The sequence below is a fragment of the Mus pahari genome, chromosome 5, assembly GCF_900095145.1.
Source record: "Mus pahari chromosome 5, PAHARI_EIJ_v1.1, whole genome shotgun sequence".
In the NCBI taxonomy this organism is placed as follows: Eukaryota; Metazoa; Chordata; class Mammalia; order Rodentia; family Muridae; genus Mus; species Mus pahari.
The window spans coordinates 113192931-113207495 of record NC_034594.1 but is presented as its reverse complement, the minus strand read 5'-3'; the positions used below and the strand labels follow the sequence as shown (position 1 = coordinate 113207495).

The window sequence follows — 14565 nt, the reverse complement described above, 5'->3', positions numbered from 1 at the left end:
GCTGTCCTGGAACTCACTTTGTAGACCAGGCTGTCCTCAAACTCAGAAATCTGCCTGCCTCTGCCTCCCGAGTGCTGGGATTAAAGGCCTGCGCCACCACGCCCGGCTTGTAAAAAAAAAAATTTGGACTCTGGAGTCCAAATATTCAGCTGCTCTTCCAAATATACAAGTTTGAGACAACATAATAACTTCTACAAATTAATAACAACTGGCTTACAAATATATACACTACACATATTTCGCATTTATTTAACAAGAAGTATATTGTGTTTTACATAAATGTTTTAAAATAACAGTAGCTTTCCTATGTTTAAAAACTAGTAGAAACTTATTTAAACTATGTTGAGTAGTCAGTAATTATTTAGGCTTATTTATAGTTTCAACATATTCAAAATTTTAGAGTTTAAAAAAGAATGTAGTTCAAACTCTTTAATTATAAATAGTATCTGAAATTCAACTTGAAGGTAATTAGGTAAACTACTGAATGTAGAGTCAAATCTAAACAAATAATGTTGATAACTTATTCTCTGGTGAGTTATCAAAAACAATAGGGAACAGTGGATTATCCCGCTCTGACATTTGTTTGGAGTGTTTTTATTAAATCCCAGGTTTCACTATATAGCAGAGACTCACCTCAAGTTTGCAATCCTCCTGCATCAGTTTCCAAGTGCTACTATTACAGGCATGCACTAGCATACAGGGCTCTCAGTGACTGACAAAGGCAGCTCAATAGCAAATGAACAGAGAAGCCATTAGCTGTATACCAGGAAGTGCTGTTTGTATGAGATGCCCCCATAGTTCAGGCATTTGAATACTTTTGAATACTAGTTTCCAGTTGGTGGCTATCTTGGCAGTCTTAGGAGATATGGCCTTACTGAACAAAGTATGTCACTAGCAGTGGGCTTTGAGAGTTAAAAAACATTGGCATCATTGAAGTTGGCTCTCTGATTTCCATATTTTGGTTTGGAACATGGGCTCTCAGCTGTTTCTCTCATCATGCCTGATGCATGCTGCCTGCTGCCATATTTCCCTACCATGATAATAATGACTTTTTACTTTCTCTGAAACCTTAAGTTCAAAATACAACCCTTCCTTCTATAAGTCGTTTGGTTGTATCACAGCAATACAAAAGTGAGTGTTACCATCTATTGAATCTAGAATTGGCAGTGTCTATATTATAATGATAAAGAATTGTACTTTTTATAGGCTACATCTGGATCTTTGTTTACCATGACATCTTACAGGAACTAAGTTTAAATGCTTTTTATTTCAACTGCCAACAATTCAAATCACAGTCTTACGCAGGAGGGCACCATAAAATCTAGCAAGATCATCACATTCCTAAAACCCCTTCTATTTCCAGCTTATCATCTTCACTGGGATAGGTAAGATTTACAAGGAACAGATATCCCTCCCTATTTCTCTAAATAAGTTAGGAATATAAATTTTACACAAAACTTCCTAAAATGTATAAGGTTAACAACATCCTTTAAACATTTTAAAACACCCAGTGGCCTAACAATATTCTCTAACTTCTTCCCAACTACAAGTTTGCAATCTTTGCCTTAAAACCACAGTTGATTCACAAAGGTTGAGTGTGTATCAATGACAGAAAAGAGCATGTTAACTTTACTAAGTGATATCCTACTTACACATATCACAACTCACCATGTTAATTAATATTTGATTTTCAGAAATAAATCACAATAACTAATCCTTTAAATATTCTTTCTTTTAAGAAAAATTCTAATATGTTACTGGAAAACAATTTACTCTGTATGTGGAACAGAAGGGAGACTATTTCTAATCTTCCATGCATTTAGACTGAACAAGTAAAGAAATTTTTTTTAAAAAATTATGAAAAGTTGCTTTGTTTTTATTTTTGAGATCTCAAGCATGATAAATCAAGACAGAGACACAATCTATTTTGTAGCCATGTTTTGATTATAATTACTCACCTAAGAATACATAAACAAATTCTGCCTCCAGATGTGAGCCTGCAGAACCCAAATCGCTGCTTACTTTCCATGTCTGTCAGGACGAAGGTAAAGTGCTGTCCAACTTGATTCTGAGACACCCTGAGACATAACAATATCATAGCATGAAATCTGTGCTGGCTTTCTTGAGGATAAGAAGAGAAGACTTACTTTCCATTGGCTTCACCTTTCTAGTACTGTGCTATAGAAACTGGAATGATGTTCTGTAACTCGAAGGGTCATGAATCTATACACCAACTCATGAGTCATGAGTCAAGCATAACAAGATTTCTAACAGCTTATGGGAGAGCACAGCAACACAAATGCCCCATGTGGAAGTCAGAAGAGTAAGTTACCCATAAACTCTATCATGAGGTTACAGCCATGGATACTCACTCTGGAGAAGAATCAACAGGTCTAGTCTCTACACTCACTAGCAGCCCTTCTCCTGTCTACTTATCCTTCTTTTTCTGATTTTTGACTGCCTGGATAGCAAACCATGTTGCTGCATCCTCTAAAGGTGAGCACCACCATCCTGAGCCACTTCTTCTGTTGACATTCCCATCCCAACGGACCTCACCCCAAGCACTCCTGTTATCTCCTTAGCATTATTTTAGAACTATCGATAAGCTGCATAATCAAACTCCAACTAAAAGAAGACAACTCCTGCTAAAGAAACCTACTAGTGGTTGGTCTATATGAGTTTTATCTGATTTTAAAATGCATAGAATAAACCAAATTACAGGCTGCACTTCAATATAAGGGATGATATAAACTAAACATTTACCTCTGCTTTAAAAGTATCAACATACTTTCAGATACTGGCTCATAAAACCACAATAGGACGTCATGTTCTTTGCCCCAAAATAAAATATTGATAACATAAATTTCGGTTTTAAAAGAGTCATACAGATTTTGAAATTAAATAAATTACTACCAGTATTCAAAACTGTAAATTGTTTTGTCACAAAACAACAGTTATTAAACAAGTATACATATAAATGGCTAGGACAAGTATATATCTAGTTTTATACATGTCAAATAAATCCTCCAGGGATTAATATGTCCTCTAGTGTTCAAGATTTATAATATCCTCTTGCAGCTTTTCTTCCTCTATTTTATTCTCACTATTGATTTAATACTATAATTTTGAAATTAGACAGAAATAAGGTAAGTAAATAGCTTTTCACCAGCTATATTTATTAGTATCAACTAACCCACTATCAGATCTCTTTTCAATCTATATACTAAAAATTCAGTCTTACTAATATTTGGCAAAATGTCTTCATAAAATGATTTTTAAAAACTTCTTACAGTACATTCTTAAAATATAACTGATAATACTGATTAGTCACATGAAAAACAATAAATGTCATTATTTCTAAAGAGATAATCGATTATGCTAACTTCCAACTGCATATAAGTTCAGTTAATATTGGCAGTAAAATATAAGCACAAAGAAACTGTTGAAGCTACTAGGGAAGTTTCTCACAGCGGCCCTCAGTAGCACACTGTTGTGTGACACTGTTCTTAAAAAGAACTAACAAGTTCACAGCACTGCACACATGCTCTTGCAGTGGGATGAGTCTGGAGTGATGAGCTGTAAAGCCCTGCTTTAAAAGACCTTCTGAAGATCACAATCAAAGACCAATGACATATTTTTTTCTGCTAGTACTTACAATCTATACCTGAAATATAAGGAGAAGAAACATAACCTGTGGTCAAGGTTATTTTAAGAACACTTATCTGGCCATGGTGGAGAAGCAAAGGACAGAATAATTTGAAAGGCAATTTCACTGTAAGCATTATCTAATTCTGAACCACACACCTGACATATTTGCGTAGAAGAAAAACAAAGATATGTGCCAGTTTCTTAAAATGTACATTTAATCATTTTGAAATGTGTGCTAGAAAGGAATAACGTTATCTTAACCAGTAACTTATACTGTACCTTTCCACATCGAAGGGAAAACAGAACTTGGGCACACTCTGCAGAACTTCCTAAAAATGCAAATTCAAAATAAAGAGGATACTTTAGAATGTTTTTTAAACATGCAGTTAAAACTTTTTGAGATATTTTCAAGGGGTGGGTGAAGTATTTTTAAGACAAAAGCACAGGTTCTCAGACTGAAATAATTGATTATTAAAAAGGAATTACATGTGTGCTTTGGCAGATTGTACTGACAATGCCCGGAAGCCCCAGGAGGGAAAGGCCTGGCCTGAAGGGTATTAACACCCTTCGCATCCCCGCTGGGATCCCCTTCAACAAGGCCATATGGGTCTCACAAGGAGCACTGCACCATATGGGCAAGCTGTGTCTGCTGCAACTAGTACCACAGGCTAGCCACAGGGACTTTTCACAGATTCTGGCTCAGAAATATAAATGTTGTTTCAATTAAATGCAGGCAGAGAAAAGGGAATGGAGTTGGCAGCAGAATGAATGACTAAGAGGCCTGACAACTCTGTACGTCCCACAATACAAGTGTTAAAAAAATTCAAAGATCATATAGATTCTAAAATACACATTTATATCTTAAAACACTTGTTACTAAATTTATTTCAAATAGCCCTCTTAAATGTGTAACTTAATACAAGTATCTATTATAATATAGCTAAATATTAAGTATTTAAATATAAAAATCAATGTTTTATTAAAACAATGTGTGTGTGTGTGCGCGCGAATGTGTGTATGAGTGTATATGTATATATTGTGATAATTAGTTAAAAATAAAATATTGTAGGAATACCTAGGAAAGCTTCAAGAGAACTCATGCACAGACAAGTAAGAAGAGAAAACAAGCCTTCCAGCCTTAGGGCAAGTACACAGGCTTGCATATGAATGTGTGCCATTAAAAGTTGGAGCACAGACCCATGTTTAGAAAAAGTTATTTTACTCTTGATAATATTTTGCTAAATGTAATTAAAGAAGTCACTAGACATGAAATAAATTACTAAAAAACAGAGTATTACAAATGAAGACAGTTGTTTTCATTTGACTGTTGCTTCATCATTATCTTGTGTCTCATAATGTAAAGTCATTTACCATATTTACTACACCTATAAATAATGGTCAGATAAACTCCTACAGAATTAAGCACATAATTCAGAAACAATAAAAAAAACTCAAAGTCAATGTCTACCTCTAAATATATGTATATTAGCTGCATATTTCACATCAATTTTAATGCTCAAATTAAAGAGGAAGCCTCTCCCTCAGTTGCTTAATCTTTCACAAACGCCCCCTCTTTTCCATAAGCAACACACTTCTGCAAAACAGCCACAGCTCGCTTCCCAACTGGCAGGAACATCCCTCAGGGGACAAGTCTTTAAACCTCCTCACTCTTTAAAATTCAACCAGCCAGCAGGTCTATAGAGGAGTGCATAAACAATATAGAAAAAAAAATCCTCCTCTCAGCTCTGTCAGTGACAGAGCAGCTATGCTGCTGACAGTAGAAGCAGGGGACACCCAGATCAATAGCTGAAGTCCTGCCACTCCTAAGACTGGATTTCTTCCTTAATTACAGGTGCAATATAAACTACAGTGGGGGGGGGGTGAGTTGAAAAGAGGAAAGTGAATTCAGACTCAGCTTTTGTTCCTTGAGTCATTTTAACAATAGTGATAACTAAAAATGATATTTCTACATATATTAGAAATAACAGGTTTTATATTCTCATTCTCTGTTACACACACATACACACACACACACACACACACACACACACACACAGAGTTACTTCTAGATATGTATTCACAGGTTTGCCATACTACTCACCATAAACATGAAATATATTTCCTATGCTACTGAAAATTTTTATTTCTACAGAAATTTTCTTAACCAAGAAAAAGTTTAGTTTCAGAATATTTTTAATAAAAGTGTATTATTCTCACATAAAGAAAATTGCTAACACATGTCAAAGATAAAAACAAAAATAACCCAAAGAATGAACTAGAATATGAAATTATCCAGAGGAAAGTACCAACAGGCCATAATGGATATTCTGTAGAAGTTCTAAAATAAGACAGCTAGCTATCATATTAATGATTGGAAATAATTCATGGACACTTCTTTATTGGATATGTAGCTCACTTACAGCCTTGTAAAGAAGCCACTGCTGTGAAAGAGAAAACACCCTGTTAGATGGACAGTCAGCTCACCAGGGAAGCTGCCCTGCAGAGTCTAAGCTGAAACAGCAGCTAAGAAACTACCGTTTCTTAAATATTCTAAAGTCCACGAGGAAGCCCTAGATCTGGTTTGGACAGGCTGTAAGATGAAAGGCATCTTCTCTGTAACCTGCTTCCACTTCCCCCACCACTTCCTCGGGAGCAATGGTAGTGCTCTCTGAAGCTCCAGGATCCCCTCTTTCCTGCTCTGCATAACAAATCTGACCTGCACAAATGACTCCTTACAGCTTAGGCATTTTTATGAAGTCCACAATTATTCATATACACTTTCACACATCACTTTCGTAATAGTCCAACATCTCACATTTACACTGCTTAAGGTTGAAATTGTCTGAGTTACGGCCCTTGAAATATACAGTGATAGAATCCTCTCTAAACATACCCAAACCAAAAATATGGCATCACTTAGACCCCTCCTCTCTCCATATATAACCAATCATTCACCAAAACCTTTATTTCAGTTTCATAACTAGCCTGCTCCTCATAGCTCCATTTGACAAAGTTCCTCTTTCAGTTAACCTCCAAACCCCCACTTCTGAGACTTCACTCAGCTAGGACAGAAAAACCCACAACTGGGTAGGTTGCAGGATGGAGTAACTGGGTCCTCTCTTCTGAGGGTCAGAATGCCCAATCCTGAAGGTTTCCTGTGGAAATCATTGCTCCTCCAATTAAAACTGTGAGTGATCCTAGAACACTGTTCAACAGGGTACATAATAACGAGCAGCTGAACACACACAGCAGAGAAACAAGGCAGGTTATTTAGGCACTGCTTAACTCAACATCTCCCTCCAGGAACCAGGAATCTTCTCTCCTGGTCTACTCTACTAAGTCTATTGGCTTTGGTCCTTTCCATGTGCTTGTAGTGTGAGCCATGAGCTTTCAGTACATCATGCAAGGACACAGCAGCAGTGCCCAGAATCCGGAGAAGAAAACTTCTCTATACTCACATTTCTAGAGCTTACTAGACCAACAACCCCTTCCTGGTAGGAGCTGGTTACCTATGAGCCTTGCCACAGACATGCTTGGAAGCACCAGAATTCAGTCTCACTAGCTTTCAAATGATTGTGACACAGGAGATTTCAGTAAAATAATGTTTGTAAGGCTCTGCATATTAACAGTATAAAATAATAAATTTGCATTAAAGTTCTTAATATAAACATAAATACTATTATATGAGGATAGTTCTTAATATCCATAATTGTAACTTATGAAAAAAACTTCCAGAATCACTTTTACAACAACAACAAAAAAAGTTCTATTTGGCAATTTTAATTCAAAGTTTTCAAAAAAGGGCATGGTTTTCTAAAGATAATATTTGAATATAATTTCAAGTAAATGTGCAATAATAACATAATCATTCTATCTATCTGCACTTTATAAGAGGGATCTATAAACTCTATAACAACAACTATAAAATAACCTACAACTCAACCACAGAACTTTGAGTAACAGAACTGAGCTAGAGACCCACAATGTGCACTGAGATGTGACAGGGCATCTGAGGAAAGTGCCAGGGAAACTGTCAGACACACTCCACACCCCATCCTCTAAGGGAAGACAGGCACACAACATGTGGTGACTGAATCAGGGACACACCTTATTAACAGAGAGGGTATAGGAAATGGCAGTGAGCTGGTTAAAATATCATATCCTTTACAAAATATTTTAAACTAAGAGTCATTTAGAACTTGAGAGAATGGGGGAAAACAGGATAAGCCTAATCAGATATTTTTCCCCTTTGCTTTCACATTTTTCTGTTTTGTTTTGTGTTTTTAGTTAGAAATAAAACTCATCTTTACCCTTCCTTAAGTCACAGATCTGTGTGTTTTTATATTAATATTGTTTAGATTATTAGCTCTAATTGACTTCACAATAAATTATCATTATGAGACTTGCATGAGGCAGATGCAGACCGTGAGGAGATGTGTAGAATGTACTGAGAAGAGACCACGCTGGTAAGATTGTGTCAACTTGACACAAACTCAGGACAACTGGAAAAGGGAACCAGAACTGAGAAAATACCTCTGTAAGCTTGGCCTGTAGACAAGTCTGTGGGATGTTTTCTCCATTAACGACTGAGAAGGAAAGAATCAATCCACTGTCCATAGTGCCACCAGGGGCAGGGAGGTGGATCTGGGCTATATAAAGCAGAGCCAGCCAATGAACAGCACTCCTGAGCATTTTCTGCTTCAGTGCACCCCAGGCTGCTGCTTCTGCCCTGATGTACCTTTATGAAGGACTATATGCTGTAAGATAAAATAAAGCCATTCCTCCCCAAATTGCAATGGAAAGCAAACTAGAACAGATAGCACGCGTGTGTGTGTGTGTGTGTGTGTGTGTGTGTTAGTCATATACAGTGACATCTCTGAAGTCTCCTGTCACTTCAGATTGATCTAATTCACTACCCAAAACATGCTTACACACAAAAGATGAGTACTGTACCCAGCAACAGAAGGCATAATTCTTTACCTCCCATGCATTTAATTAGAGAAGATTTTAAAAAGTATGAAAATATGTTAATGATGAAAAAACAAAGAAAAGTATGAAAATATATATATAAAACAAATAAGGATCTAGAGATTTTAGTCAAAAATTCCATCAGAAAATACCTTTAATGTTTGGAGTTTATAATTTTTTAATTTTTCATACAAGTGTATACTGTTTATCTTGAACTTACAGCACCCCATTCTGCCCACCCTCATTTTCATCCCCTCCCCCTCTTGTTAGTCTCCTTTGTTCTCCAGTAGTTTCATTTTTTTATCAATGTATACATATATTATATACATCTATATAAAACTATAGGAACCACAAATGAGAAAAAATATGCAAATATCTTTCTGAGATTGGCTTTATTCACAAAATTTACCTTGAATCTAATCTCTGAGCCTGAATTACACATACCTATATTCATCTGAATGGCTGACAAAGAAGTTCATTGTGTATCTATACAATGTTTTCTTTATCTAGTCCTTTGCTAATACATACCTAGGCTGGTTCTATAACTTAGCTATTGTGAATATTGCTGTAGTAAATACTGACACACATTGTCTCTGCAGTATGTGACCTTAGAATCCTCTGGATAAATACTTACATAATGGATTTATTTTCACACTTTTAAAAAGCCTCCATACTGACTTCCACAGTGACCACCGACATTACATTCCCACAAACACAGTATAAAGGCTTCCCTTTTGTCCACACCCCCACACTCTCAAGAACGTATGTTGTCATTTGCTTCCTTACTGAATACCGTACTGACTGGGGTGAAATGGAATTTCAAAGGAGTTTTGAATTGCAGTGAAGGTGAACATTTTCACTAGCCCACTGCATCTTTCTGTGAACTCTACTTATTTCATTAGCTGTTACTGAGTTGTCCTCTTGTTTCCTATATATTCTGATGCTAATTTCCTCTCAGATGTACAGTTTATAAGTATATTTTCCCATTCTATAAACTATCTTTCCACTGCATTAACAAGTTCCTTTGCTGGGTAGAAGATTTCTAATTCCTGAGGTCCCATTTATTGGCTACTGCCCTTAATTCCAGAACAACTGGAGTCCTTTGCTTTATACCTATAACTTAAAATACTTTCCTTTTCCCTAAAAATTTCAGTGTTTTAGAGTTTACATTAACATCTTTCGTCCATTTGAAGTTCACTTTTGGACAGACACAAGGATGGAGATTTTAGTTTGCTTCTTCGTGTGAGTATCCAGTGTTCTCAGTGCCATTTGCTGAAGAGGCTCTCTTTCAACCACTGTATTTCTGGCATCTTTGTAAAATTCAGGCATCTACAGCTGGGCGTGGTGGCACATGCCTTTAATCCCAGCACTTGGGAGGCAGAGGCAGGCAGAGTTCTGAGTTCAAGGCCTGCCTGGTCTACAAAGTGAGTTCCAGGCCAGCCAGGGCTATACAGAAACCCTGTCTCAAAAAACTCAAAAAAAAAAAACAAAAAAAAAAAACAAAAAAAACAAAAAACCCTCAGGCAACTACAGATGTGTACATTTACATTTGAACATTCCATTGAATTTAACTGATCTGTGTTTTCTGATAGTACCACTGTTTGTCGTTGTTTGTTGCTGCTGCTGCTATGGTTTTGGTTTTGGATTTGGTTTAAGATAAGGTCTTACTATGTAATCAATCTAACATTGAATTCCACCTGTCACTGTCTCCAGAGTGCTTGGATTAAAGTCATGTGCCACCAAGTCTAGCTAGATGTGATAAGTTTTAATTGCATATGTCTTTCACTTTATTAAGCAGATATACTCCAAGGTATTCTACCTGTCTGGCATAACTACAGCTAATGGAACATGTCCATGGGTTCTTTCTTGGCATGTTTGCTATTGGTATACTACAAACTATTGATTTTTCTTTGTGTCCTTCCATTTTTGCTGGCATTGCTCATCAGATCTAAGAATTTTCTGGTGGAGCCTTTTGCTCTCTTACATAGAAGCTAATCTCTTCCAAATAAGGAGACTTTGACTTCTTCCTTTCATACTTATCTCATTTTTATTTCCTTCTCTTCTGTCCTTACTCTTGCTAAGAGTTTGAGTACTATGTTGCATAAAGAATGAAAATAAACTCCACCCTTGTCTTGTTCAATTTTCTTTTGATTTTTAGACTGGATATCAAGAACTGATCAGTAAATCCTTTGCATACTCAGTATTGATTTTGGAGTAGAGGAAAGGAGGTATTCCAATTCAGTGTGTGTTCAGAGAGAAAGCATGGCTCTGGTCCCTGGATCTATTTTAGCCTCATGTACAAACTGTGTTACCTGAGCTATGCTGCAGTGTGGGAGGATTGCTCGAGTACACACCATTTCTCTAGTCCAAAACCAACACTGAGTATGTGAAGACTAAAAACTTGAAAACACAAACGTGTGGCTGAATAAGATGACAAGGACAAACCAGCATTTGGAACCTGAATTCAGTAGAAATAGAAATGCTGATGAGAACTTAACTAGACATGAAGATGGAATTGAAAAAGACAATAACCCAGCTAAAAATTCAGGGGAAAAGTCTTAAAGTAGAGTGTATCAAATAGAAGAAACAACATCAAAACTTGGGAATAAAGCAAAAAATATGAAAAATTTAAGCACAGGAAAGGAACATGTGGAAATTGTGAAACATCATAAAAAGTCCAAATCTTAAAATTACAGGGAAGGCAAAATGAAGGAGAAGAATCTCAGATTATTTCAGAAATTCACAACTAGTCAAAACACAGATAACAAGCAGCTCTGGGTACCAGCCCCAAGTGATACAACTATACCACATTTCCTACACCTAAGGTTCAAGGAACATCATAGAACAATGGACAGAATGATTGTATGATTGTGTTTCCTATAAATGACAGGAAAGTTGAACCCATAAAATCTCAACCAAGTGGCTGCCTAACCAGTCTGGAACAAGGATAACACCAGACACTAGTTGGGCATGCCAATGTAGATGGGAGAACTCCCACAAGACCCTACTATGCCTAGAAGAAGAGCTACAGGTGGGAAATAATTTCTGAGAGGAGAAGAACCACTCTTCCCTTAGAAGAGCCTTCTAATTTGTTATTTAGTATTAAGTGGTTAGTCCTAAAACATATAATATATGATTCACACTAAAAGGAATCAGCAGATTCTATTTATAGATTTATATTAACATATGTAACAATAAAGAAAAATAATTTGTGAGGTAGTTGGAGAAAGGGTTAGAAAAAGAAGAATGAGGGAAATGACTTAAAAATAGTACTCAAATAATAAAGTTCCCAAATAATATAAATACTTTTAAAACAGAAAATTCTAAAGTCCTCTTGATGAAATGTTCCTCTAAAAAAGCATGAAGTAGCTGTTTTCATGTCTCCTGAACTCTAGTTTGAAGTGTATCTATCCCGGAGCAGAACACTTACCTGTGTGCTCGCTGGCTGCACTAACTGAACTGGAATACCATTTTCCCCTTTTTTGTCCTAAGGCAAAAGGTCTGGCTCACCTTTGATGGTGAGCCACACCTCTCAGGGGCAACAGAAAGACAGAGCCTGTGTTCTCAACCAACCTGCTAGTTTGTGCCTTTCAATTAGGAAACCCAAACTGTTGATATTCAGAATTATTAAAAGGTATATATTACTGCCTGTCATACTGTTGGTTTTATAAGATTCTATGCATTGCCTTTTCTCATTAGCTCAGCTACTTATTCTAGCATGCTTTAGTATTCCTCGAGCTTCTGAAGGTGTTTATCTTTTCAGTTTAAGGAGTGCTTCATGTATTTCAGATATATGAAGTTACAGCTTAGAAGTCATGAATTCATAATCTGTTATCAGGAAAAATTAGTTCTTCAAGGATAATAGACGGATTTGTTTTTTTGTTTTTTGTTTGTTCTTTTTTTGGGGGGGAGGGGGGGAGGGGTCAGGTAGTTTTGGTTCTGAGCTTCTTTAAAGATCTGGAATACATCAGTCCAAGACCTTGTGCATTAAGCTTCTGCTGCCAAATCTGCTGTTACTGTTGAACCAGGCGTTTCATTTGATGGCTTTACCTGAAATTCTCCCTGAACTTTCTCCATTCTGTGTAATTACAATTTTAACTACAATATAATGAGGAGAGGTTGTTTTCGGGCCTTGTTTGTCTATTGTTTTTAAAAGCCCCTTACATCTATATTTGGAAAATATTCTGCAATGATTTATGTTCTGTCTCTCCTTAGCATTAAATATTTTTTTTATGTTCATAACTCCTAGATTTGTTCTTTCCATAAGTAACACATTATCACGTGGCCAGTTCATACTTTACTAATTTATCTTTTGTTGTTATCTGTGTGTTATAACTCCTTACTTTGTCTTCAAGTTTTAACATTCTGTGTTCACTGTGATCCATTCTTGGATGTTCCATAACTTACAGGAATTTTCATTTCCAGTTTTTCAGTTTGGTTTTTCTTCCATGTTTCTGTTGCTTTGCTTCTCTCAGATCCTATCCTGACTTCCATGTAACATAAACTGCTCTACAGCCATATAGAATTTGGTTTTTGTGTCCTCTTTGATTTCTCTGTGTGTGTCTATCTGTGTGTGTGTGTGTGTGTGTGTGTGTGTGTGTGTGTGTGTGTGTGTGTTAGCCCATGTTGCATGTACTCTCTTTGATTTCTTCTGAATTATTTGCCTGAGATTTCATCTTGACATTCCCATTAGGAGCCATTACTGCGGGATTAATAACTTTTAGAGGAGCCGTATTGCCTTCAGTATTCATATCTTGTGTTATTGAAGACTTGTTTCCTTGGGGTTATGCCACTGGCTAGATTGTTTTTAATCCTGCTTATATAATGAAATGTTTACAATGTTAGAGATAATCAAGATGGAAGTGACACTGAGGCCTAATTTTTTTCCAGCTACACTCTTCGGGATGCCAGCATTATTGTGAGAGACTACTGTCTTAGAAACAATTATTACCAATGGATAGACCATTATGAAAACACACTTGTAGTAAAAAATAATCACACCTAAAGGCTAATCATTTCTGAAGTAAAGGAATGCTGATAACACTCAAGCATACAATAATACATTAATGACTATGAATGGGTGGGAAGCAAAAAGGAAAATAAAGCCAGAGTAAGACCAGTGACTAGCGCCCTGTCGATGGAGAAGTGTAGACACCAGTCTACACCTGTACTACTCCGACCTCTCTCAACTGACCTCGAGCTACAAATGCTCAGACCTCAACAGTACGTGGAGGAGCTACAAATGCTCAGACCTCAACAGTACGTGGAGGAGATACATATGCTCAGACCTCAACAGTACGTGGAGGAGATACATATGCTCAGACCTCAACAGTACGTGGAGGAGGAAAAACAGGAGGAAAGAGGAGGAGAGGGTACTGACAAGGTGTGATGGACAGGAGGTAGTTCACGCTAAAGGGAGAATAAAAGAACAAGATAAAATTGCAATCCAAAAATAATTAGAGGGATAGTAAAATACATGGGAAATAAAGGAAAAGAGTTAAAGGGTTCAATGGGGATAAAGATGGGGGATGGGCAAGAGGAAGAGATGTTAGGTGTGACAAATAAAACTAAGGAAATATTAAAGAAAGCCTATACAGAATTGTAAAGGCGTGTCCTGTAAGATCGAGAATTGACAAATGGGACCTCATAAAATTACAAAGCTTCTGTAAGGCAAAAGACACTGTCAATAAGACAAAAAGGCCATAAACAGATTGGGAAAGGATCTTTACCAATCCTAAATCAGATAGGGGACTAATATCCATAATATATAAAGAACTCAAGAAGACAGACTCCAGAAAACCAAATAACCCCATTAAAAAATGGGGCACAGAACTAAACAAAGAATTCTCAACTGAGGAATATTGAATGGCTGAGAAACACCTCAAAAAATGTTCAACATCCTTAATCATCAGGGAAATGCAAATCAAACAATCTTGAGAATCCACCTTG

At 36.6% G+C, this 14565-nt stretch overlaps 1 protein-coding gene across 1 annotated transcript in view; it reads right to left on the bottom strand.

Annotated features, from left to right (window-relative positions):
* The window catches only part of Dennd1b (DENN domain containing 1B), a 204527-nt gene that overhangs the window by 134048 nt on the left and 55914 nt on the right, over positions 1 to 14565 (bottom strand). The window contains exons 4-5 of the mRNA XM_021198568.2: positions 3928 to 3977; positions 1959 to 2078 (exon numbers count right to left, since the gene is read on the bottom strand). Of these exons, the coding sequence (XP_021054227.1) occupies positions 1959 to 2078; positions 3928 to 3977 (170 nt within the window). The remainder of the gene's footprint in view (positions 1 to 1958; positions 2079 to 3927; positions 3978 to 14565) is intronic.